This window comes from Perna viridis, chromosome 7, assembly GCF_037379345.1.
Source record: "Perna viridis isolate PV_CMFRI_1.1 ecotype Kerala chromosome 7, ASM3737934v1, whole genome shotgun sequence".
Lineage (NCBI taxonomy): Eukaryota > Metazoa > Mollusca > Bivalvia > Mytilida > Mytilidae > Perna > Perna viridis.
In genome coordinates, this window is record NC_142451.1 from 33,756,997 (window position 1) to 33,779,561 (window position 22,565).

Here is a 22,565-nt window from a genome sequence, read left to right on the forward strand (position 1 = left end):
ACATAAAATGTATTTGTCATGGGAACAGTTATAAGCACTAATATGGGAGTAGTGTAGGGTTTATGAGCATTAACAGTTTTCAGGATGAGTGCATTTTGCCAGATTGAATTAAAAAACACAGAAGGAAAAAATGTACTGAAACAATATTAAAGTTCATAAAATTATATATAAACATCTGATAAATCATACCATAGTCATTATTTATACTTTTCAATAATGTTTTTATAGAATTAAATTATTTGACAGAACAGTGATGTTTCTTCTGTGTTTTTAAAGTTTGGGATCAAGTTGTATGGTTCGCTTGGGATATTACAGTAACAATCCTAATTACATTGACTAGGGCATAACTTACAGTTAAAGTTAGCCATTATTCATACAACATGGTCTCTGTTTTAATTAACACGTGCTTGTCATTTTGCATGTAAGCAAGACAACTGGTTTAGGATGAGTCATTAGGAAATCAGGGGAGATATTTGTTTCAGTAAGACCCAGGAGGAATTTAGAGTACTAATATTATTATACAGTCTATGTAAAACTTATCATTATTATCTGAAATTTTTATCCATTTAGATTTCTATCCTTACTTGACTATATAAGATTTATGCTGGTATTATAAACCAGTCATTTATTGTCATTTTAGGAGTAAGTTCTTTTAACTGATAATAACTAATAGCCTGACAAGTTTCACTTTGATGACAATAACAAAAAAATATAAGTTTTAATTTTGGAACAAGTTCATCCTGCTGTACACAAAATAATTGATTAAGTCACATTGGAGGTTAAAAATTATTATAAAGTATTGAAAATACTGAAGTCCTTTGTAGTTTAAAAGCTCCTGTGATTTCCTAATGAAACAGTGAGTGTGATGAAGTTTTGACTAATGATTTATAAGTGACTTACCTTATACTTACCTGCTATTTTGTAGTGAAAGTGTTGTATTCTCATACATATAAAATAGTTCATTTATCATAATAGCTTGAAGAAAATACTTTCTTGTATCATTTTTTCAAAGAAAGTGAGATTGTTTTGTCACTTGTAAATCATTTGATATGTAGAGCATTTATTCACAAGTTTTAACCGTGCACACTTGGAGTAAAGGAGACTACATATATTAAAGTTCTCCCTTTACACACAATATATTATTTTTAGTTTTTTTTTTATTTTGAATTGCTTGAAATTTTCAGAGAAATCCTACTAAGCAATCACAGGGTAATGACGAGGAACAAGACCGAGAACGCATTCTCATGATTGTCAATGTCACCTTCACTGTATTGTTCTCAATAGAATGTTTCCTAAAGCTTTTAGCTTTTGGAATAAAGGTTTGCTAAAAATAGATATGAGCTAATGTTGTCGACCCTACCTGCATAGAGTGTTATGCATGGTTTAGCTTATTACCTGACGAATGTTGTGATGTCTTTTGTTTCTCCTTACATGACTTGGCTTCCTTCCTCTTATATGGACTTTAACCTTCTGTTATGGTAGATCCATCAAACAAATGGAGTTTAGAGTTTTGGAAATTCAGTCATTATTTTATTGTCATAAGGAGTTATTTTATCAAAAGAAGAATGTCTCTTTATTTTTGTAGCATACTAAAACCTTAAAACTCATTTTTATAGAGGTACCTTTAAAATATCAATTTCATGTATATGATTGTAAATCTTAACTATACTTTTAATAAACCTTTTCCTGACACATTGTTTAGGGGAGATCTGGTTAGGACAGTAGACTCTTATGCCTTAACAGATGAAACCGTTTTATGTGATAACACTGTTTTTAATGGCAGGTGTCTGTCCATCTGTCTTTCCATCTTATGATGGTTTACAGATGATAAATTAATTGAGAATAGATCAAAGAATATTATGAACTTTTGTACAATTATTAAGCACTAAAGATACTGTTCAAATGTTAAAACACCTTTTTCATCACCCCCTATTATGATTTTCAGATAAACAGAAGAATTCTTGATTTTTTATGTGCATTTTATAGTTGCCCCATGATAAGGCTAAATGCCCTTTTTGTCCAACTAGATGTTCCTTTTTGTTTTCTTCTATAAACATTTTAACTTAGTATTCTGTATAACATAAAAAAAATTTTCAGGACTTGATTCAAATTGAACTTGATTTGTAATTCTTGCTTGTTCATTTCTCAGTAAGCATGGAAAATTTCATTTGTTGTATGAATACTTGTTTATGATTTATATACATTTCTTAGCAGCAGACATACATTATTAGGCATGTGCAAAGTATCCGACATGAATAGTGCTTTTTTTGTATTTTTGAAATCACTGCTTGTGCTTACATTCAAACAATGAAGATGTTTTCCATTTTGTTTCACATGTAGATAGAAGTTCTAGATATTGCCAGTAGTAGTATGTGATAGTCTGTTCATGCTTTACAACTATTGATGTTCAACAAGTGTTTTATAGCTTACCCTCTTCACTGCTTGGCTGAATCTTATTGTGCTATCAATATTCTATGTAGAAAGTTAAAGTTTTATATATAATGATTTTCTTCCTTTCCGTGTTACTTCTGTAAGATTAACCGATCTTGTATGAAATCTGTATTCTTACTGTCTTATCTACATAAACAACTGAATATGACACATTGATTTGAAATGATGCACTGTTTTTTTTAAGTTTTTGTATTAAAACTTATAGTGCTTCTGGATTGAAAAAGCACTACTGGTTGATTGATTTTTCACCAATTCAGGAGTAGCTAGGATATTTGTCAGTGTTAAATGAAGTATTTATCTTTGAAGTACCAATTTACAGTATTTTGATACTTGAAGTTGAAGTGTTCATAAATACTCTGTCAAAAATCCTATGTAGAAATGAATTTAAATGTTTGATAATTCTGTAAGTGTAGAAAGTGTGCTTTTATGGATCATTCTTAATGTCTCGTTGAACAATAACACTCTGTCCGAGGAGATCATTATGATTATATTATAAACTAGAAAAACTGAACACAGCTCACTTCATGATACCCCATACCACTCTATAGAACCCCTAAAGTCATTCAGATGGAAAAAAAACCAAAATAATAGGCACACAATGGCATCATGTGATAAAGTGTGATGAAGAATCTTTGAAAGTTTCATAAAATTCCATTTTGGTGTCTGAGATGAGTTCCTGATTAGAACAGGGTGGATGAACCTCCAAATGAAATATTATCTTCTATGAGCTGACATGGTAGAACATTGATGTTTTTAATTTGCACCAAACAACACAAAGAATGTTTACATCTGCTTTGCAATTCATTTTTGGTTTTTATATTTCAATAAAACTAAGAGGATACAAGAATTTTGATTATGAGACTTTTGTGGCATACTGTTATCTTCAGTTACCTTTGTCTTTGTTATAATGTAAATGTTTTTGAATGATTTTTGAGATTTTTTGTCATATTTGTTCAAACTTTTTTTATTAATCTAAATGTTTTTTTGACTTTGTAGAATTATTTCCGAGATCCCTGGAATGTTTTTGACTTCATCACAGTAGTTGGTAGTATTGTGGATGTATTAGTCACATGCATCAGTATAAGGGTAAGATTATAATGACTCTGATACCTGATTTTTAACGTTGTTCGTCCCCCTCTTCCTAGCATGTCCTATTGTTATTGTTGATAGATGCTTGTACAATACAAAAGTCTTGGTTATGATGAAGGGTAAGTTCTTTCAATAAAATTAAGGTTAATGACTACATGCTGCAGTTATTGTACAATGATGTCCTTGACTGTTAGGCTTATACAGAAAGTGTGTGTCTTTATGAAAGGCAGTTGTACATGTTCTATTTTCAAGTTGTATCTGTGTCCAGTATTGCTAGCCTCATACTTTGTTTTTGCTTTTTTTTAATTGTGAGACTTAATGTTTTTTCCTTTTTCTATTTTCCTTATTTTCATCTTCATCTCCTTTTAATTGACTGGAAACTTTGACCCAGTGATAATTTAGAAACCGCTGAATAGATTTAAACAAGTTTACTTGATTATTGATTATTTTCATGTATAAGTAACAAACTGTTAGGGGTCAATGAAGCATCACTGAATATTTATTTTGAAAATCTCAATAACAATCCCCACCTTAACAATGTCACAAATGGCATGTTTCATATCATGAGTACATCAGGGGACTGGGGGTGTTTAGGAGACCTGTTATTTATATTCTTACACAAATACAGTACTACTGTTTTGTGACTTTTTTTCTTCCCTTTAAATACAATAACTAAAAACAGATATTTCCCTGTATTAACAGATATATTGCTTCATCACAATGAAACCTTTTGTAGCTGATGAAATGCCTATTACATTTACATATATTTTTAGATAATTTTTTTAAATGTGTTATTTCAATACATTATTTATGTTATTATTTATTCATAAAAATAGTACCCTTAATCAAAGCAAAAGATTATTTTATGAATTTGAAATGAACAAAATCAGGCATGAAGGCAGAATTCATCAACGTTTAAAACATAAGTGGTAGAACATATGTAGAGAGTAACAGTATTGAATATCTAAACAGAAAAAATAATTATTTGACTATTGTATCCTTACAGCAAACATTGCATGCTTCAAAATGAATGCTTTAAGGCTGCGTTGTTAATCATGAACATTTATATATCTTTTGAATTGCCTTTTGCCTGATTTTAAGATTAAATAATACTATAAGTGTATTGAATGTTTTAATTTGATTTGATTCAGATGAGGGCGGAGGGTGAGGTAAGGTATTATCACATATTGACTTTTGGGGAATGCTTTGTAGCCATTGAAAACTCACAAGATAGTACTCCACAAATATAGGTCCCAGACCACTCATTTTAGTATAGAGATAGCATTGTTTGAAGCACTCATGGTTAGGAGTTAGCTTGAATGACATTTCTCTTTAGAAATCAGCTTTAACTCATTTTTTGGTTGACATCATGCTGGAATGAACTATTACTAAAACATCAGTATCTTTTTGGTGCTTAATTAACATAAATTAATTAGTCATTGTATGATGAATAGCTTACATAGTGCATAAGGGGAATAACCCCTTTATTAGTTGAAGCCTTTCATTTATTTTTGTAGGTATTAAAGGCATTATGTTTCCCTTAATTTTTAATGAATTCAATGCTTTGATGATTTTGGAAAGCTTTTTGATCATTTCCCTTGAAATAGAAGCTACACTCTTAGTGTGAAATTTGCATGTTTTTTTTTCAATTTATTTGCACCAAGTAATTTGGCTTGGCTGGGGACCAACTAAAACTTAATTTTCTTTATTTAGATAGGTGATGAGGTAAAGTATCACAAATTTTGGTCAGCTTGTTTTATTTTTAGTAGCTGCTGCATTGGGAGATTTTCATTTCTCATTTTTCTCTTCTTTCTTTTGATTTGTTTTTGGCATGGACTAAAATGTAGTGTCACATTTCATTTTAAAATGAAACTTTTCCTCTCTAGTTCACTATGTACAAGGAAGTACTGATCACTAGGTATCTGTTGTCTTTTTATTAACACGCCCTGGTGGATGCATCAACATAGTACATTTTTTCTGGCTGTTTTACAAGAATTACCTCCGACATATTCCTGAAAGTTTATTATAGATACTTATATAACCATGTTAAGGAACGAAATAATTTCCTGGAAACTAACCTTAAATGTCTGTAAATGCATTCTTTGTTTCAGATAAACAGTTTATTGTATTCTCCCTCCTCCTCAGATGAACTAGTTTTCCACATGCCCTTTTCCAACTTCCTTTTCCCTTTGTTCCAAGTGTCTTCTTTGCTAGAATGTAGTGATTTTAGCTTAACTAACATTAGGATTACTAACACTTGAGCGAGTTTAATGTATCACTTATATATGTTACACACACATACATAAAAACTAGTTATACAGTTTTCCATCAGGATAATGGCAGCTCCAATTATAGCTTTTGTCTATTACTGGTATTTTTTTATATTTGTAGCAAAAATCCATTTTTTTTTAATCAATGAGTGTTCAGATTTCCAGAGTTACACTATAAAAATGGTCTTTTGTAACAATAAAGATGCACATAAATCTGCTTACATTGGACATTTTTAGAACTTTGTAGGAAGGTTTATTGTATATTCTTGTCACTTTAAAAAAACATGTATCACATCCAAATTTGACATTCAGTGTGAGCTGGAAACTATCAATTTCTGTAGCACCAACTAATGTTCATTTGTCTGTTGACTTCAGTCCTGTGTATATGATGAATTACTGGTCATTTTAATCATATACTAAGTAATGCATACATCAAAATAAGCTGGACCTGATGGGAAGTTGTTTTAATTCTCACATCACATTTTTCTAAATATACACGCATACAAAATATATACATGTACAACTGTACACTGGTTGTACTGGTCTTATTTTGATAGGATGTAAAAGTACAGTATTTAACTAAATGTCAATTCTCATTTATGTATTGTAGATCGTGAATTTATTGTGTTTTTTTTTCTTTTTAATTTGGAAGCATATGGATGGAAATGTTACATAAACTCACAATATATGATTTTCCTGAATGTTACAAAAATCAAAAAAACTAATACTGTTATATTACAAAATCACAGTAAAATTACTCATTTATTATGATTTATTCATTTTAAAGGAATAATTTGAAATTCTTTAGAACTCAAATAAGACTAGTACATTGCATGGATCTTCAGAGGAGAGACAATTTGACTGATGTCAGATGTATAGATGCATGTGTTATTGCTGCAGTTGCTCTTTAAGTATGAAATGATAAAGACAACAGAGATCACTGATTTTGTCTCCCTTTTTTAGTTGTCATTTGAGAAGCTGAACCTGTCATAGAGCATATGAAAAAAAATAAAAGTACTACATAACATGACAACCTATGAATTCCATAACACGGAGATCAATGCAATTGTAAAAAAATGATCACAGAAAAAATCTAAAACTCTATAGCTCCTTTTACCAGCCGTTGTATTAATGTGGTCGATGCTGTCTGTCGTCCACACTTTGTACAAGGACTCAAAAACACTTTCACCAACTTTCATGAAACTTTGGTGAATTGTTCATATCTACTGACGTAAGCTCCCTTTTGATAATTTTATAAATTTCTGATCTTTCGTTCCCATGTTATGAATTTTTATACTTTAAAAAGGGGAGATTTTCAAGTTTCTGCACAATTACTCAAAAACACTTTCACTAACTTTTATGAAACTTTGGTGAAGTGTTCATATCTATTGAAGTAACCTCCCTTCTGATTTGTATAAATGTCAAATTTTACATTTCCATGTTATGAAGTTTTACTGTTTAAAAAAGGCTGGCAATGGCCAAGGAAATTTTATTCTTTGAAAAATCGATTCCTTAATTGGTAAAACTGATACTGGATCAGAAGTCAGTAAATGTATAATGCCTTTCAGAAATAAACTAAGGTGTATGTCAAAATAAAAAAAAAATTAATTGCAATCTACAAGCTTTTTTTTTTTTTAATGAAAAATTATGTAATGTTTTTGTTTTTGCAAATGTCTCCATGGCTTTCATACTCAATTGCTTTGTTTTGCAGGATAGCTATGCATTCTTTAACATTGGTGTCTTCCGGCTATTCCGAGCAGCAAGATTAATTAAACTACTGCGGCAGGGGTACACAGTTCGGCTATTACTATGGACATTTCTCCAGTCATTTAAGGTACATTTTTAAATTACATTAAAAGACATACTTGGAAAATGTATACCATACAACAATTATATATGTAAATAGTGCAACAGGACTATTCTTAAATTTATTTAATCTTGCATTTGTCATTTTTTTATATGAATATGTAATATGATTTTTGAATGTTCATTACATTAGAACAGGTGATATTTACCTTACTCTGATATCAGTGTATGCTTTATAACATCAAATGAAGTCAATTTTTTTTCAATTATTTTTTGAAACATTGTATATGGAGACAGCCAACATATTTTTGTCTAAGGCCTTCAAAGTAATGTATAGGTTCTCATGGCATTTGGTTTTTTTCCTAAGAGTAAATAAAGGTTTGGGGCATTTTTATCACTGATATATTGCCCCTATTTGGCTAGAACATGATGGTGCTTTTTACTTCATTCATAGCTAGATGATACATTTTTATAGAAGGAAAAGGAGGTTTGAGAACCAAGAAATTATTTAAGTTTGGCATAAATGATTTAATTCTGCTGATAAATGTTTCTGTTTTACAGTAATGCATATTTTTCTTTATGTCATCTGTTTTCAGGCCTTACCATATGTATGCTTGTTGATTCTCATGCTGTTCTTCATCTATGCTATTATTGGAATGCAAGTAAGTAAATAAATCACAGCTGTAGTCATTTGTGTATAACTGCATGGAAATCAGTTCAAGATTTGATGAGTAAATATTACTATTTGTATTTTTTTTCTATTTTGAAAATCAACATAAATCATTACAGCATTTTAGTAATGATCTTTTGGAAAAAGTGGTTCTGATAAAATTGATTTTATGTCATTTTTAAATCTTCCTGCTTTTACATGAAGTCAACAGATATTATTGTTACTATGATTTTTTTTCAGGTGTTTGGAAACATCAAACTAGATTCTCATACATCAATAAATCGTCACAATAACTTCAGGCATTTTTTCCAAGCTTTAATGTTGCTTTTTAGGTAAGTTATAAATTGTCTTTATTTGCTGAAAGGGACTATAGGTTGAACCTGTGGATGGTTATGGTGTATCTGTATCACAACTTCACATGTCATAGCTTTCCTCTTTCATCTATTCTTGATGTGACATTTAATGATCAATTAACTTGGTGTTTCTAGAAAAGCAGAGTTCACTTACCTCACTGTGCACTTTGACCATACTCCCAATTTTAGTGGGGTCTTTGTTGCACATTTACTTTTGTTTCTATGTTGTTTTATTTTGGTTATTTCATGTTCTATGTTGTGTGTGTCTATTTCCTTCGTCTAGTCTTCATCCCTTGATTGTGTTCTTTTTTATTACTATTTTAATCTTGGATCCCTTAATTGCACATATACTGTGAACGTATTAATTTTTTCACAGGTTCTGTCAAATGAACATATTCGGGGCTATCAATTTTTGTCTTTTCAAAAAGAATTATTAGTACTATATGGTCTTAAAGGCCATTTTGCAGGTACTGTTTTTCATGGCTTTATGTCAACCATGAAAATAGTGAAAATTAGTACACCACAAAAATTAATACAGTTAAAGTATTAAGTTTCTGGACTTCCTCCATACAGCCTGCAGATAAATTTTGGTACATGAGTGTGTTTTGTCTGGTTTCAGATCAAATTTACATTTTGGTCATGCTTCAGTGATTACAGATATTGAAGTTAACTTAATGAAAATCACACTTAAAAAAATCTGCAAAACTTGCAGATATCAAGATAATAATTTGCATGTAAGGTTACTGATAATGTGTTTGCTCTCATTAAATTGGCTTTTTTTTTTTTTACTTATGGGCCTTTAACTTCAAACATATGATCAATTAACACTTTTCTAGACATTTTCATCATACTCACTTTCTTATAAGAAAGTTCTTTGAATGACTGAATTAATTCAGATTGTATGCTTCAGTGTATGACACACTTTGGTTTTATTTTTGTTAAAATATAATTTTCGACATTTTTGATTTATGCATACTAATAGTTCTTGACCACAATGAGATATAAAATGTGTGTCAATGTTTCCTGAATCAGCAATATCATGATATCATAATTGTTTAATGTAACCATTTGCAAAGAGTAAATAATAAAACCCTCAAATACAGTACTGCTGGTTGTTTGTATTAATGGTTTTATAATGGTGTAGATGGTATTTAAATTTGTTCTTCCGTAAATAGGAAGTTAAAAATTACTACATGAGTTGATTAATTATAACTTTATATTAATGTAGATGTGCTACAGGTGAAGCTTGGCAACAGATAATGTTATCATGTCTTGGAGGACAAGCCTGTGATCCTGAGTCAGGAATGGATGATAGGACATGTGGACTAGATGTTGCCTATCCTTATTTTGTGTCATTTATATTTTTTTGCTCTTTTCTTGTAAGTATAAATAGTTTTAAATCACAAATGTCATTATTTGAAAAAGAATACTTTTAACTGTTTATAATGCCTATAAATATCTATTTCTATAGATACAATGAGTGTTGCTTCCAATTCAAAAAAAAGTTTCTTTACTGTTACAATAATGAAAGTTTATGATTGTCATTCAAAATGTTTTGATAAAATAGTTTAACATTTAGATATAGATGGGAAGCAAAACAAACATTTATGATTTTAAAAACATTTGATTGAAAATGAATTTTTTAAGTTTTTTAAAAGGTTATTATTTGCTTTTGCCTGTGTTTAGAATATATGTATTAGGAAGATCAAATGTATTTTCTATGATGTCATATGTAATAAATGTATGATTTCTGTCTTGTGTGTAATATTAAAGTGTATGATTTTTTCATTATCAGATGTTGAATCTGTTTGTTGCTGTTATCATGGATAACTTTGACTACTTGACAAGAGACAGTTCTATACTGGGTCCACATCATCTTGACGAGTATACCCGAGTGTGGGCAGATTATGATCCTGGTGCTACGTAAGGATATTGCATATGTCTATACCTATAAGAGATGAAAGATTTAGAGACTATCACATTCCTTACATAACCGGCTTACAAATTAATGTCATATCATTTTAGGGACTAGTTATAAAGTCAATCAATTTTATTTTAGTACTGAACTTTTCTTACATTTTATGTACTGAATCATTAAAGAAATGTATTATTTGTTGTCAGTGTATAACAAAATCATCTCGTAATACCAACTGAGCCTGCTCAGTAAATTAGCACGAAAGGGTCTGTTGGGAAAATATATAGATAGTAACTTGTTCTGTGTTTACATTTTTTTTATATATTTACTTATTGATATATTTTTATTTTAGTGGACGAATACATTACACAGATATGTATGACATGTTAAGGAATATGGAACCTCCAGTTGGTTTTGGTAAAAAGTGTCCCACACGCCTAGCATACAGAAAGTTAATTAGAATGAATATGCCAGTGTATCCTGATGGAACTGTACATTTCACATCAACATTGTTTTCATTAATTAGAGAATCTCTTGGAATCAAAATGTCTGCTGGTTTGTTGATTTTTTAAAGATAGATTTATAGTTCTAGAATTACTAGGGGCTAACTAAGTGTTGTTATAAGAAATGACAAAGTCTAAAACAAGCTGTATAGTATTATTATTTGCCATGGTAATATTTAAAAATTTCAATGTTTTTCTTCTGATTCCTCATTTCAAGTTAGGTGTCCCCTGTTTGAATGTATTTTACCAATAATCAACATTTGTACATGAGGTACAGTAATGTAGTAAATAGATAATGTCTAATTTGTGTATTATACTATTTCATTAAATTTTTTTTTCAGCTGATGAAATGGATAAAAAAGATGGAGAAATGAGAGAAGTAATTAAAAAAGTGTGGCCAGCACAGGCTAGGAAATGTCTGGATCTGTTAGTGCCACCTAATTCTGGTATGTTCTTATTATAATTCTTAGGGAGAAAAAGACGAGAAAAATGATGTGCTTTGAAGTAATTACCTTAAGTTTATTTGTTAATTATGATGTTAAGTCCTTTGAATAAAATCTTACAGTCTTCAAGCCCCAAAATTTAGGAGAGGATTACGAAATAAAAAATGCATTTCAGCTGATACAGTATCCTAAATTTTGTTACTGTAAAAGTTCTTTAATTCGTGTATACCAATTTTTGTGGATTAGGGATGTAACACAAGTTTGTGGATTCTTGAATTTATGGTTTTGAGGTTTTCAGTATACATTTACTATACTTTCCTTTTCATTTGGCACCAAATTTCAAGGGTTAGCCTTCCCACGAAAACATGAAAATTGGTACCCCAAGAACAATAGTACTTCCACAGTATAACATTTATTTATCAAAAATCATTGAAAGCTTCTACCATTTCTGGAATCTTAAATCACACTTACCACTGTAAAGCATGTGTTCACTAAGTTATTCATGTTCATATTTTATTCAATAGAGCTGAACTCATTAAATTTGACGGTGGGAAAAATTTATGCTGGCTTGATCATAGCAGAGAATTGGAAGGCCTACAAAGCCAGCCAGTCAAAGGGAGGCAATCATAGAATGGTAAGTCAAGTGACTGAGAGAATTTGTATTCCTGGTATTGCCTCTTACATTCATTCACGATAGCCTGGAGAAGTTGATGTACTGTAGTTGAGTTGGCATGTCTAAGTTGGAATATTTAATGTTTGAATGATGCTGTTGAAAGCAGTAGAGCAAGCCTGTCAAAGTCTCCTTGTTTTATGTTGTTATTTCCCTGGATGCTAAAGATATGGTCATGTAGAAGTTCAAAATTATAACATTATAAGTGGATATAATTATTTTTAGTTTTACATCAGAACAAAGACAACTAAAATATCTTTCCTCATGAGATCATTAAATCATTATGATAGTTATTATTTTGCTAGGTAATAACAGTCCTGATATTTGCCCTTACATTAGACATCTGGCATCAGCTAAAACCTGAGAATCCTTCATGGAATTAATAGGAAATTACCTTTTTAGCTTCAGCTTGAACAGTTGTATCCTGTTTAAAACTTTTGATTCTGTCACATGTTAACAGTATATTTAGCCAACATTTGTCTTTGAGTTAAATGTTTTACTGCCAACAATTATGAATCCTTCATGACAACAATTTGAAATTCAATATACAACTTCAACCTGCAGTTTCAACATGATGGGTTATAGGTGCCTTAAATGCTTATCTGTCCTGATCTTACTGCGTCAAGACCATTGTTGTTGTTTCCTGTTTACCAATTTTGCCTTGATATTGCCAATTGTTATTTTAACTTCCATTCTTATATTAGTGCCTAGAGTTGCCTATTTGTTTGGTAATTTTGTTATTTCCCTTTATTTATTACTTAATGACTGTTTACACCATGGATATCTTGAAGGTGTTGGTGCTAATGTAGGCAGGGGTATTTGTTTCTACATGACTCATTCTTAATTTATCCATCAAACAAGATATGAAGTAGGTGAAAACAAATTAGAACATTGATCTTATTTGTTTTATATTTTTATAGTATTGTATTTAATAAGAAGTGAGGAAAGCTGATTGGGGTGCTTACAAGTTTTCGAAAATATTTTTTTTTCTGTATTCAAACTTGTAATGAGATATTTTCTGGAGTTGGAAATGATATGTCAAACCTTAGGGAAATCTTTAACATTGGTAATGTTGACAATTATTTGGTGACAGGTTATGAGTCTGTAATGGTAAGTAGTGTTCATGCTGACAAGTAATGTTAAGATGATCTTTGATAAATTAATTATGGCCAAACATCAAAAGTGATTGGTCAGACCCATCATATATAACAAATCTTGTCTGGGCTTTTTCTATTTTGTACTTCAAGATTGGCTTTAAATATTTTGAATGTTGTTTAACAAGTTTAATAAGATGTTTTGCATTTCATGATTGGTGACCTTTACAATTGAACATTAATTGTTGGCTCACATTTATGTGGTTTTTTTTTTAGCCTAAGGGGACTTTAGATTTGCACTCCGTCAGTTCATCTGTCTGTCAGTCCAGGAAAAAATTGAAGTTTTTCACACTTTTTTTCTAAATGCGTGCAGATGTTGAACTGACTTTTGGTATCTGAGTCTATCCTGATGAGTTACAGATCAAGTTTAGGTTTTGTCCTGCTTCGCTCATTTTTGTCCATTATGGCCCTTGAACTTTGAAAAATATACCAAAATTTAAGTTTTCCAGACTTTTTTTCTAAATGCTTGCCGATATTGAACTGATTTTTGGTATGTAAGTCTACCCTGAGGAGTAACAGGTCAAGTTTAGGTTTTGTTCCACTTCGCTGATTTTTGTTTGAATTATGGCCCTTAAAGCAACCAAAATTATCTCAATGTGACAGTATGTTAATATAACAAAAGATGGGTAATTTTCATTTAGATTGGTATGGAATTTGAAACCTTATCTGAACAATTATTATTTATTTAGATTGGTATGGAATTTGAAACCTAATCTGTCCAATTGTCTGTGCATAAAACTTTGCAAATCTGCATCTTTCTTATCTTTTTCCATAACCCTTACTTCTTCTGTTCAAAATCAAGGTCATTTCCTCAGTTTGTCATTTATACTAGTGTGTTTTAAATATAAGTTTTTCTTATAAAAAAAGGATCTTTACCATTTGAGTCAGTCTGTACTTAATCATACAAAGAATCATTTCTGATACTCAAGTATTTGTCTGCAGAAAAAAATTGAAATAATGTTTTTTTCTTTCTCTATATCAGTAATTACAGTGTTGAAATTTTGTTTGGAAAATACAGTATAAAACTAGGATTAGTAGGACTAAGGATTAAACAATCGTTACCTTGACCTTCTATTTGCAGGAGGAAAATAAGGAAGAGGTTAGTTATGGTCATCATGGAGTTGTCAACATTGGTTACAAAGGCGATGATGACCTTGACCCCAAATATTGTGATACTGAATGCTAGCCTCTTTTTACTAATTTTTTTAAACATTTCTGCACTTGGCAGTACATTTGCTATTTATACTATAGATATTAATGCACTTGTGACACAAATACTAATTAGCACAAGGAAGTCCATGAAGGGACCAATTTAGATAGGGGTTAAATAACAAGTATAAAATATAGCTCAGTTAATCTCTGTAACACACAAATGTCATAGTAACATTATGGAATGTTTGCAGAATTTTTCTTTAATTATACTTTGTGGATTGAAAAGTACCAGAATTACTGTTGGAGTTTATTTTTTTAGACAAAAATCAGAACAGTTATATGTTAGAACAACTATTGATATTCCTTGTGCACTTTTTATACATTTTTACATTTTTACATTTTTCATCATTCATTTTTTTTTCATATAACTTTATGCATGCTTCTGTACCCTTTGCATGATGCTATACATGCATTTATGAGCTGTAAGATATTCAAGCACAAATCATCTTTTTAAATGATACAACACTTAGTTTAAGCCTCAGAACTGAAATTTTGCACTTTCTTCATATTTAGGAAAATGAAAGAGAAAGAATTGCACTCTGTTTTTGTTTTCTAGATGCAGATAACAATTTTTCTTAGTAACAAGAAGATATATATTTGTATTTCTTAGTTACTAAATTACAAGTTAATATTACCCTATGTTGATATATCAGATAACTGTCAGGGTTATTTAAAACTGTCTGTGTAGCTTCTTTGCTTTAATACTGCTTCGATATTGTAAATATAAAATCTCATTTCATTATAGATAACTTCTGAATATTTATAGTTTAACCATAAAATTGATCTTCTTCACAGAAACATAACTTTGTAGTAGATTTACTAATGGTGGTTTGGATGCACAATTTCTTGGAAAGGCATCTATATTAAATAGATATTTGCTATATACATTAACTCCACTAACATGGGGTCATTATAAGGTTAGACTGATCATCTACATAGTTACAAGGTAATTGTAGAATAAATTGGAATTATAAATACTTTGTTATATTTTCAACAATCCTACAAAATATTTATTGAAATTATTTTTAGATTTTTTTTATACTTTATCACAAGTTATTTGGTTTTTCAATAACTGTCATATCATGCCAATATATTTTCACATTTGAATGTATGTTTTAATGTATTCACAAATTACTATTTGCTCACTAAGATATGGAATGAACCCCTGAACATCATATTACTAGAAACACATATAAGATAATGATGCATGTTTATTAAATAACAAGGTTCTAACTATTTATTTTATTTTTTTTCAGCGTCCGCCATCTTTATTGCAGAGATTTATGGGTAAATTGACTTCATCAGGGCGATCAACACAGAGTTTAGATCAGGCTTCAGACCATTCTTCAGAGGATGATCCTGATGGGAGTCATGGGTAAGTTTACGTGTTGTCAGCTAGGTCTTCAGAGGATGACCCTGATGATAGTGATGGATAAGTTTACATGTCAGGTCTTCAGATGATTACCCTGACGATAGTGATGGATAAGTTTACATATCAGGTCTTCAGATGATTACCCTGACGATAGTGATGGATAAGTTTACATATCGGGTCTTCAGAGGATGACCCTGATGGGAGTCGTGGATAGGTTTACATATCAGGTCTTCAGAGGATGACCCTGATGGGAGTCGTGGATAGGTTTACATATCAGGTCTTCAGAGGATGACCCTGATGGGAGTCGTGGATAGGTTTACATGTCAGGTCTTTGTATTGATGTTCATAATGTCAGTATTCAATGATGTAAGGGTGTTCTCTAAGGTAAATAATTCTTGGTAGACATTTATATGTTCATGTATATAATTATTCAAGATGAATTTACAGGAGGTATATGTAGTGATCATGAGGTCAATATGTCCATTTTTCTATCCTCAACTTTTTCATCACAGCCACTTGATATTTTGACTTTGAAGCTTTATATAGGTATGCCATGTTGACAGGTATGTTTTCAGACTTAAGCTTTATATAGGTATGACATATTTCTAGTAACAGTACTTAATGTCTATGAAGACTTAATGATTGTGGAGAACACTTCAAACCAGTCTGAAAAAAAAAAATTAACTTTTATTCAAAAGTTATGACAATTGAATTATTCCTGGCTTGAGATGACTAGCAAAAAAAATCTACCAATAGTACATTTTGATTTAAAGAGTCTTGTTTAGTTTTTATTAGAGCAAGTACGACTTCTTTTATATTTTTGGTTACAGAATTTAATTATGGAACTTTATCGCCCACCCCCAAAAAAAGGGAGGGTGGTATATGCTCTAGTGTATCTGTTTATTTTACTTAGCGCAACTGTAACCGTTTATATTTGCCTATGCTTTGGTTTTTAGTGACAAACATCCTTGGCAGAGGTCGTTTAGTTTTCTGCGTAGAGGCAGCAGTAAAAGGAAAAAGAACAACCAGCATCACCAGCAATCAGAAGTCAGCAGTCTACATGTAAGTCAATATCTACATTTTACTTGTTACTCTTGGAAAAAGCAAATATTAAGACCTAATTTTAGATAAAAAATATCCTACTGCAGCTTAAACAGTGAAGTTGTCATATTGGCATCTGAAATATAGTTTCATAAATGTTTTAGTTTATCAGTACTTTCTTTCCTTCAATTTCTCTCTAGAAATGCTGTCTATTATGTCTATATATATTTGTGAATCTCACCTGTCTAAGGTTTGAGAAGAACTTAAATGACATTGAATTTTAGGTTCACAACCCAGAACGAGGTTGTTACATAAATTCCTCTTTTTCATTGGAGGAAGAGAGTGATGATGTGATATCTTCTGTATCAACTCCTGTCAGTCGTAAGAAGGTCCATTTTTATGGACCATATTTCCGTCACAAAAAGGTATCAATAGCTTTGGTATTGGGAGAAATTTATGGTTGTGGTTGTGTTTTGAGGGTTTTTTTTTTGTTTTACAATGGTATATTTGTTAGTGTGAAGGTACTTGTTATATTGATTTTAATATTGCAGAGATTTTTATTTCATTAGTTAATTGTATCCTTTGAATAGAAATTTTAGAATTATTGGAAACCTTAATTTATAATGTATTTAAACCCCAAAACCCTATGAAAATTTCTTCCCTTAGACCAATATTGTTCTTTATTCCTCATTTCTTCAATCTATCGTACTATTCTAATATAGTCTTTATTCCTCATTTCTTCAACCTATCATACCATTCTAAGATGGATGCATTATTTTTGGATTCAACAAAATATAAAGTTTGTTTCAAACTTATCACAGCACCCTTTTGTTATATAGTGTAACTTCTCCAACCTGGACCCTTGAAAAGCAGGTCTTCCCTTCAAACCAGCCGTTTTCACAAGTCACAACTGATATACCTTAAAACCTGCATATTTTGTCTTTGATAGGCTGGCCAACCCCGAAAACCGTGCATCAGCAGGTTTTTCACAATTTTCATTACATAATTCAAGTAATAACAACCTCTTAATTCAGGCCAATTTTATGGTTTTGACTACCCTTGCGGATCTCGCACAACCACCCCTTACCAGGATTCTGTAGGTAGACGTCTGTAAGTAGTTTGAGGTAGCAGAGCCCAGCCTTCAGGATATCTGACAGAAGAACTCAGTCAGAGTATGTTTTACTAGCGGCTGGGCTGCTCTGTTAATGCTCTTGCCTACTCCCACACCCCATGTGGGTCTGAGATTGTTTCCCCATTTTAACTATTTGGGAGTACGTTGTACATTCAACACAACATGGTTAATAAACACGATAAAGGGAGACAACTCTGAGGATTTGTTGCTAATTTTCACAAAACAGGCCACTTATGTAAACCAGCCATTTCTTCTTGTCCCAATGGTGGCTGATTGGAGAAGTTTCACTGTATATAGCTTATCTTCACTTTTGTTTATAGTGTGGATTTGAAAACAAAATAGATGACTAAACTGGGTCAGAATTCTTGCAAATAGGATCAGAATTTATTATTGTCACCTGTGGTATAAAAAAAGTAAAAAAAAAAGGTTTTCCAATTCAAATTTACTTAGTCTACTATTAACAATTATGTAGCAGTTAATAATAGCCATATTAATACTTGTGTGTAGAGGGTGATAACTCCTGCAAACAAGGCCATACATTACATCACAATGTTGGAGAAATTCTGCTGAAGTCCTAATTATAACATTTCGAGTAGGAAATACTTAATATAATTAATCTCTATTAGGATAAGATAGTACACCTAGGAAACAGAAATGTAAAAAACTGATTCTATCATTGAGAAAAAATGATGAAATGATTTTGCACAAATTTAAAATGAAATTTACATGGTTAGGACTGAAGATACATAAATTACATGTACTTCTTAAAAGACAGTCTTTTAAAAATCCTTAATAACACCCTTATATGTGTGGTTTAATTATATATAGAAGCCTTTAAGAATGTGATTTAATCTATAAAAAGAGTCAAAAAGTGTTCTTCTCATGTGAAATGTTTTATCAAATAATATATGTTAATAAATATGTAATTTCATATTGGCCCTGTTATAGGTTTGAGGTCTGTCATATTGGTCGAGGCGGTTGTATTGGCCCCGAGGCATCACCAAGTGCCAATATGGCTGTCGAGGCCAATATAATCAACCGAAACCTATAGCAGGGCCAATATGAAATTACATATTTATTGACAGTTTTATTAACCATCTTAACTAGATGATTTGTAGAACAGTTCTTTTCATGTTTTAGCAAGAACATGTAGGTTAGTTTGCATTAAGGTTACAGACCACAAATTCAACCAATGAGCATTTGGAACGTACACAAAAATAGTCCTACGCAGAAATTACCCCTGTTCCTCATAGTGCAGTGAAAAAAGTTCTCATCTTATTTTAAAAATTTAAACAGTTTCTGAAAGGAAAAACATTTCTGTACATTTTATAGGTGCATTTTGCTTTTTGTGATGTGAAGCCTAATCTCCATAATGATTTTTAAATATACTGCTATCTTGTGAAAACACTGGGATTTCCCATGCTATTTATAGACCCTTCACTTCCGGTGACCAGTACTGCACTGCAAGTCTGCTAACCCCACATGCCATTCTGAGGATTGTGAGCTGACATATGTAGAATCATGCTGATATATAGTCCTCTGCAGGTTAAAGTTAAGGTAAAGTCCAGAGAAGCCATTGAATATTGTGAAATTAGCATAGAAGCCTATGGGAAGTGGAATTAGTGGTTTTTAGCCTTAATCAGTAATAAGATGGAAGATTTTTGTGTATTTCTGCTGCTTTTAGTCCTGGTGATCAAAGTTCCTGAAATAACACAATTCTGAAATCACATTTTAGATATGCAAATGTGCAATTGAAGATATGTTATGCTCTTTTGCTTTAAACATTACAATATGCTTGCCAGGTGTAATAAATTATTGGTTTGCATATCATAATTATGTTGGATTCCTTTTTTTTTTGGTTTTCTATGTGCACATCCTTTGATTCTAGTTTGTCTTGTTTATGTTACATAATGTATGTTTTCATATTTGGTCTGAAGCTCCTTAGAGCTTGTGATTGTATTTGAATGACGTGCCAAATCAAAATAAAGTTTTCTTACCTTATTCTAAGTTTCTTATTTGTTTGGTAAATTATATACATGTTAAGGTACATATGCATTAATAATCCAGCAAGATAATGATGTGAGAATATCTAATTTGAAATGGCGAATTCAAATGACTGGAAGTTCTGATGCCGTATAGGCCCTGGTTTGATCCATATTGGCCCCGTATAGATGCCCGGTTTGAATTCATATCAATTGGTCAGTTATTGACATATTTTAATATACTTTGAATAGTTGGTTAATAATTCTCAAAAAAAAACTTGGTCTAAACAATGAGAGAATGATGCTTTTAGTTAGAAAAGTTGTTAGTATTGAAAGCTTTTTCTCACTGTCTATCATTCTGAAGCCTTTATTTGATTAAAATCCACTTTCATTACTTTCAGTCAGTTGATAGACAAGACTTTTCCAGTGGATTGAAACCAGAGCATGCATCAGGACAAGGTCAGAGAAACTTGGTGGAAGTTCCCAGCAGGCCTGGTAGCAAGTCCCCATCACTTCCTGCAACTCCCGTATCACAAAGATCCCCCATCCATTCTATGATGCCTTACCACAGTCCATTTGGATCTCCCACAGCTTCTCCCATGTTGGGTAGAAGGTCACCTTCACCTCGTCGTAATGAATTTGGATTTGCTTCTGCTGTATCTAACATTGTTGATCAAGCTCATACTATTGCTGAAATGGACCGACGAAAACATTATGGTAATACCACTGTAGGAGTATTATGATAGGGTCCACATTTAAAGTAATTAGGTCATTTAGGAATGTTATAACCAACTTTGGGACAGATTACATTTCATGAACCATGAAGCAGTTTATGATAAAGTGTAAATTGCCTGAAGTTGGTTATGCTATTATAACTAGGTCAAATATTAATATCAATATTTATAATTTAATTTCTTTTCAATGCCTGTCCAAATTAAGATTTGCCCAAAGGGAACTGATGAGAAGGCTTACTACAAATCAATTGAATTATTTAATGTACTAAAATTTAATTTCAGAATTAACACGCTTTCTGTTTTATTAAAAAAAGTAAGGTCATCTCATAGACAAAATTTTATATATTACTGACATCACCAACTTTTTTAAATGGTTGACTCATTGAATTTTGATATTAAGATTAAATTATAAGGAATGACTGTTATATTTTTTCGATCTTTTTGAAATAACCTCAATGCCCGTGGTACACACTTGAAAACAATCTGCTTCACAGGTTAATTAGTATGCACATTATTGCGGTTATTTCTTTATAGACTGAAAAATTGTTATAGTCTGTCCTTAAATGTACCGATAATTAAAATTGTTCAAGCAAGCATAGGTGTTGTTAAGGGAGAATTGTAGTGCAGTAACAAATTGTATTTTTCATTTTTGTGCCCTTCAAGTTTTGGTGCTTTTTATGATTTATATCAAATTGTAAATGTTTGGTAACACACTGAAACAATTACAAATCATTATTTTTTCTATGGATATTTTTAACAACAACTGAAAGTTAAATATACAACTGCAGACATTTGTTTTTTTTGACAACTAGACAATTGCCATCATGTGAAGTTCCATATCAGCTAATTGTATTTAAATTTTTTTCAACTTATTCTCACAGGAAACAATTTTCTGAAGTGATTTTGCATTTTTTTTTAATAAGAATTTACATGGATCACATAGATGAAAATTTGTTACCATAATTGAACACATCACAAATTATAAACATACATATATTGATAAGATATTGTCTTCTAGATCTTAAGAGACTTAGTTTTCATGTGATAATTTGTCTAAAGACTGAAATCATGGTTTCTGAAGTTCTACATTCATCACCATGACCTAATTGATCATTATGATCTATCTATTTACTGAACATGAGGTTCATCTGGAACCCATCCAGAAGAGCTGAGTTTACCCATTTTTTATGAAACCAATAATGTGTCATACAGTAATTGACAACCACAGCTTGTGAATAGAGGCTGCATTGATTTATTCAGGGTTCAGTATTTCATTTTGTATCAAGCTGAAATTTGCTTACTTTAATTTGTGTGCTACTGTATATGTCCTTAGCCATGCAAGTTTCATAATACATATCACTTCCATAAATGTTCATCAGCTTACAATTAGGAACTCTTCTTTGAAATGATTTGGTATACAGTATTTTGAATTGTACTGTGTGTGACAGCACTATTACTGTAATAAATAGTCTTAATATGGAAAAGTTATTTAGGTTGTAAAGCAGTGGACAAAAACTTAGGATTGTATTGAATATTTTGACCAAGTTATGCTTCCATAACTATATTTGGTGCAATTTACAGTAATAAAAGTGTAAACTGGTCTGAAATCATTTTTATTGCAGAACATGGTCAAAAGTTAAAACACACTTAGAAAATACTAGTAGTTAAATCTTACAGTGTCATTCCAACATTCAGACAATTGTGGTGTAACTGTACTATGTAATCTAACTGGAACCTTTTCTTTTATAAAATGAAGCAAATCCAAATC

The 22,565-nt window shown here is 31.2% G+C and overlaps 1 protein-coding gene across 28 annotated transcripts in view; it reads left to right on the forward strand.

The window, feature by feature from the left end:
- The window catches only part of LOC148612394 (voltage-dependent calcium channel type A subunit alpha-1-like), a 136,787-nt gene that overhangs the window by 108,138 nt on the left and 6,084 nt on the right, over positions 1-22,565 (forward strand). For 12 of the 28 annotated variants that reach the window (XM_088593820.1, XM_088593801.1, XM_088593797.1 and 9 more), the window contains 17 exons: positions 1,185-1,319; positions 3,448-3,537; positions 4,692-4,709; positions 5,254-5,265; positions 7,522-7,644; positions 8,213-8,278; positions 8,527-8,618; positions 9,868-10,018; positions 10,435-10,562; positions 10,907-11,109; positions 11,399-11,503; positions 12,025-12,134; positions 14,406-14,423; positions 15,793-15,911; positions 16,865-16,970; positions 17,234-17,374; positions 20,465-20,780. In XM_088593820.1, the coding sequence (XP_088449946.1) occupies positions 1,185-1,319; positions 3,448-3,537; positions 4,692-4,709; positions 5,254-5,265; positions 7,522-7,644; positions 8,213-8,278; positions 8,527-8,618; positions 9,868-10,018; positions 10,435-10,562; positions 10,907-11,109; positions 11,399-11,503; positions 12,025-12,134; positions 14,406-14,423; positions 15,793-15,911; positions 16,865-16,970; positions 17,234-17,374; positions 20,465-20,780 (1,933 nt within the window). Of the gene's footprint in view, positions 1-1,184; positions 1,320-3,447; positions 3,538-4,691; positions 4,710-5,253; positions 5,266-7,521; positions 7,645-8,212; positions 8,279-8,526; positions 8,619-9,867; positions 10,019-10,434; positions 10,563-10,906; positions 11,110-11,398; positions 11,504-12,024; positions 12,135-14,405; positions 14,424-15,792; positions 15,912-16,864; positions 16,971-17,233; positions 17,375-20,464; positions 20,781-22,565 lie in introns of those variants that run through there. The other 16 variants (XM_088593823.1, XM_088593807.1, XM_088593824.1 and 13 more) reach the window with 12 other exon arrangements.